The sequence below is a fragment of the Carlito syrichta genome, unplaced genomic scaffold, assembly GCF_000164805.1.
Source record: "Carlito syrichta isolate Samal-C Ts95f unplaced genomic scaffold, Tarsius_syrichta-2.0.1 Scaffold130776, whole genome shotgun sequence".
In the NCBI taxonomy this organism is placed as follows: domain Eukaryota; kingdom Metazoa; phylum Chordata; class Mammalia; order Primates; family Tarsiidae; genus Carlito; species Carlito syrichta.
This window is the reverse complement of record NW_007074872.1, coordinates 6,623-11,439: the sequence shown is the minus strand read 5'-3', so window position 1 is coordinate 11,439 and position 4,817 is coordinate 6,623. Positions and strand designations below refer to the sequence as shown.

General features: G+C 49.1%; 1 protein-coding gene across 1 annotated transcript in view; it reads right to left on the bottom strand.

Moving 5' to 3' along the window:
• LOC103250635 (cytochrome P450 4F6-like) overlaps positions 1–4,817 on the bottom strand; it is an 11,659-nt gene that overhangs the window by 2,880 nt on the left and 3,962 nt on the right. Inside the window, exons 5-8 of the mRNA XM_008049229.1 lie at positions 3,326–3,447; positions 2,163–2,433; positions 1,483–1,549; positions 1,176–1,305 (exon numbers count right to left, since the gene is read on the bottom strand). Coding sequence (XP_008047420.1) covers positions 1,176–1,305; positions 1,483–1,549; positions 2,163–2,433; positions 3,326–3,447 — 590 coding nt within the window. The remainder of the gene's footprint in view (positions 1–1,175; positions 1,306–1,482; positions 1,550–2,162; positions 2,434–3,325; positions 3,448–4,817) is intronic.

Genomic DNA, 4,817 nt, shown 5'->3' with positions numbered 1-4,817 from the left:
CCAGCAGGTCGAGGCTGAGGTGGCTGGAAGTCGGCCACTGCACTCCAGTCTGGGTGACAGAATGAGACTCCAACTCAAAAAATAAATAAATAAATAAATAAAATAAATAAAAAAATAACTAAATAAATAAGTGGAACAGAATAGAGAAATAAACACAAATATATAAGTAAATGTAGGTTATCTTAAAGTTCCTATTATTTAGAATCATGAGAAATGTACAAAACTTGCATTATATTCTGCTGCAACAGCATTAGAAGCACAGTCTGATACCCACACCCAACGTGGTGGCTTCACATTCCTTGTTTCACTCCTAGCCTTGCTTCCTTCTCCTTCGGTCCCAGCTCTGCCCATATAGAATGGACCCCGAGTTGGGAAAAAAAACAGGCAGTGTGGAGTGTTTACCTAACAGAGGCAGGATTGTTACCAAGATCTTTATGAATCCATGGAATTGTCTACACGTAAGGTGGAAAGGAGAGGGAGAGCATGAGTAAAGGGAGTGAAGGTCTTGGGAACATAATGCAACTTTAGGCAGGAAAGCAAGGGAACAGAGGAGCTGTGTGTACACTGAGTACGTGCTGGGGGCCCCTGTGCTACATACATTGTCACTAATTCCCCTAGCAGCCCTATAGAGTGAAGATTCCACAGTTCAGAAAAGACCATTGATTTGACAAACGTTGCATAGTGAGTTAGTGGGGCATAAATACGAATTCTCAGACTGGACATGGTGGCTCACACCTGTCATCCCAGCACTTTGGGAGGCCAAGGTGAGAGGATTGCTTGAACCCAGGAGCTCAAGACCAACCTAGGTAACATAGCAAGAACTTACCTCTACAAAATAAAAAAAATACTGGCAGGCCATGGTGGTGCACGTCTGTAGTCCCAGCTCCTCTGGAGGCTGAGACAGGAGTATTCCCTGAACCCAGAAGGGCAAGGCTGTGGTAAGCTGTGATCATGCCACTGCACTCCAGCCTGGGTGACAAAGTGAGACTCTCCTGGGTCTTTATACCCCCAAAAACCTCTCCCTTGTAGCCAGGTTGGATACCAGGCCCTGCTTCTGGACTCCTATTCTCACTAGGCAATAATGGCAGAATCAGCAAAGTGATCTCCCCCCATCCCCACCTGGAAGCAGCCTCAAAGAGAGGGCTCAGGAAAAGGCCTGGAGGCCCTGCACTCACCATTCAATCTCTTTAGGCTCGCGATCCCTCAGGAGCTCTCGCACCTCCTGCCGGCAGCACTCCTGGTATTCTGGGTGCCTTGCGAGGTTGTACAGGACCCAGGAGAGGCCACACGCCGTGGTGTCATGACCTAAGGGGCATCATGTAAGTCTGGCTCTCAGGGCTGCTTCAGAACCAGAGGATGGACAGAACACACACACTGAGGCCCACAGAGAGGCAAGGGTGGGCAGGATGGTATAATCCAGGGTCCCCCCACCATGTCCCTTGAATGGAGAGATTCCTGTCCTCCCTGTACTGGGACCCTTACCCCCAAACATGAAGGTGTCAGCCTCTGCTCGTATGTCCTCATCTGACAACTCCTTCCCGTTTTCATCCTGGAGACAAGACCCCCAAACCACATCAGTCCTGAGGACACCTGAGTCTAACCTGAAGATCCATCATCGAAGCAGTATCTCTCTCTTGTCATCTCAGACCTGCCCCGCAGGTTACCACCTCCCTTATCTCCTGTCTTCTGTTTGTTCCTCCCAGGCAATTTTTTTTTTGGGGGGGCAGAATCTCACTCTGTCACCCAGGCTGGAGTGCAGTGGCACACTCTCAGCCACCACAGCCTCGACCTGCTGGGCTCAAGCGATCCTTCCATCTCAGTCTTCCAAGTAGCTGGAACCACAGGCACACGCCAGCACACCCGGCTAATTTATTGATTTATTGTAGAGATGAGGTCTCGCCATGGTGCTCAGGCTGGTCTTGAACCCCTGATCGAAGGCAATCCTCTCTCCTCCACTTCCCAAAGTGCTGGGATTACAGGTGTGAGACACCAAGCCCAGCCCCAGACAGTTTTCTACAAAGTCACCTCTAAAACTTATGTGATGTGTCCCTTCCCTTCCTCAAGTAACTTCCATGGCTCTCCAGTGCCCTCTGGAGCAAGTTCAAGTTCTTTGACCTGACACTTGACAGAACCTTTTGAATTTGGACCCCAGAGATGCCCACCTTGCTCATCAGGAGCACATCAATGAAATCCAAAGTCTTAGCCTTGGCCTTGGCCTTGAGGAATTCATCCACACCCTGGCTAGTGAGGGTGCGGCGCCGCTCCTGGATGACAGCATCTGTGAAGGCGTGCACAAGGTCACAGGCCCTGCGGAAGCGCCGCCCATCGGGAGTGAGGTAGTACAGGAAGTCCATGTACAGGAAGATCTGCTGGTGTCGTTTTGACAAGAGGGCACTGAGCTCTAATATGGCAGCAATGTATTCACTGGGATTCCTGCAGGGCCAAGCCAGAGAGGAAGCAACTTCTTAAATACATGAAACCCTGAGAATACCTACCAGCCAGAATCCCAGGACCATGTCCCATCCCAAAAAGGTTGCCCTCCAAGCACACCTCTCTCTCTGTCACCCACTCTCTGTGAGCTGCTTCACACCCCAGGAACCCTCTCTCCTACTCAACATCTGTCCTGCCCTTTCTTCCTTGGTTTCTCCCCAATCTGCCCCATTTTCTACCAAACTCAGACCTCCTCTTCTTCAGGGCTCTCTATCCTGTGTCTGTGACAATCTTCTATAAAGTCAAATATTCAAGCTCAGCTTTGACCATGATTCTCATCTGCTCACACACCTTCCAGGGCTCCCTGGGAAGCTTAGATAAAGCTTATACCTTTTTGCCTCTATTTTCAATGTCCTTAAGATTTAGCCCCTGAGCATGTTGGCTCATGTCTATAATCCTAGCACTCTGAGAGCTCAAGATGGAGAATTTCTTGAGCCCAGGAGGTCGAGATCAAACTGAGACCCAATCTCTATGAAAAAAAATTAAAAATCGGCTGGGTATAGTGACATGAACTGTAGTCCCAGCTACTCTGGAGGCTGAGACGTAAGGATTATCCGAGCCCTGAGGTCAACGTTACAGTGAGCTGCGATCATGCTCAAATATATATACATACATACACCACCCCCTCCACCCTCATTTCCAAGGTGTCTCCATGCTACCTTTGCACATGCTCTGCTTGTCCTAGCCTGGAAGAAATGCTCTTTCTCTCTCTCCTTCCCTGTGCATCAGTGTTCAATTCTGACCCACCTCATCCAGGAAGTCTCTTCTGACTACCCTGGTCAGGCCTTCCTTCTCCACCTACTCCCATGTTCCCAGGCGCTGGGCAAAGACTCACTCTTGACAGTTGTTGTCAAAGCTGAAGACGCATTTCTGCAAATTGTCCAAGGTCATGAGGCTGATGTGCTCAAACATTTCCAGACGGGCGCTGCCCTCCGAGGCCAGGCGCTGCCACTTGGCCTGGCCAGAGAAGAGGACAGAACTGGAACTGGGTCCTGGATTTCTTGAGCTCCTCTCCAACCCCAAGCACGAGGATGGACTTCCCCAGAACCAGCCTCCTGGCCCTCTGCCCCAGGAAGGACCAGGCTTGGGTGAGAGTGGAAGTTGTTACTATTAGAGAGGACCACATGGCTTGGAGTCAAGAGATCCTGGTTCAAGTCCCAGCTCTGCCTCCTATGCTCTGTGTGCCCTTGGTCAACCCATTGCCTTTCTCTAGGTCCCAACCATCAAATCTTCAGGTTAATGTAACCTGCTTTGGTGACAAATTACCAAGTTAAGAGCCTTTTCTCCACCACTCTTAGCTCCCTTACTAGCAGAATGAACATGGACAAGGCCCCTAATCTCTCTGATTCATAGTTTCACAATCCGTAATGTGACAGTCATATAATCTCTACCTCATAGGGTTATGAAAATTAGACATGTATCATGGAATTCACATATACAATAGGCGCTCATAAATGCTAGTTATCATTATCATCATCATGCACATAGTGATAAGTGGTTGCAGAAATGTCCCAATGTTTAATCCCTTTGCAATTAGGCTTTACACCTCCTTCCATTAGGAGGTGGAGCCTGTGTCACCATTTCCCAAATCTGAGCTGGACTTGAGATTTGCTTTGGCCAGTAGAATGAGGTAGAAAATGATGGGGTGTTAGTTCTAAACTAAAGCACCAAGAGGTACTAAATGTTTCAGCTCACTCTTGGAACCCAGGCTCCACCATGGTAACAAGCCCAGGCTGGCCTCCTGGAAAATCAGGGACAAATAGAAGAGTCCAGTAGGCCCACCAAGGCCAGTGAGCTGCTTTCTGGGGTTTGTTTGTTTGTTTTTTAGTTTTAGTCTTACTCTGTTGCCCAGGTTGGAGTGCAGTGTGACACACTCATGGCCACCACAGCCTTGACCTGCTGGGCTCAGGCAGTCCTTTCACCTCAACTTTCCAAGTATCTAGAATTGCAGGCATGTGCCACCATACCTGGCTAACTTTTTTGATTTATTGCAGAGACGAGGTCTCACCAAGTTGCCCAGGCTGGTCTCAAAGCCCTGGGCTCAGGCAATCCTCTCACCTCTGCCTCCCAAAGTGCTGGGATTACAGGCATAAGCCATTGCGCCCAGCCACCAATGAACTTTAAAGTGGTTTGGCTTTTGTTTTTTTTTTTAGGTGAGAAAGTAGGATTTATTAAGACAAAAAAGGTCCCATAGCAGAAGAAGATCTGAAAGAATTTACTCTAAAGTGGTTTGTGCAGGGTTAGGTGGCTCAGCCTGTAATCCCGCGCCTTTGGGAGGCTGAGGTGAGTGGATTGCCTGAGCCCGCGGGTTCGAGACCTGCCTGGGC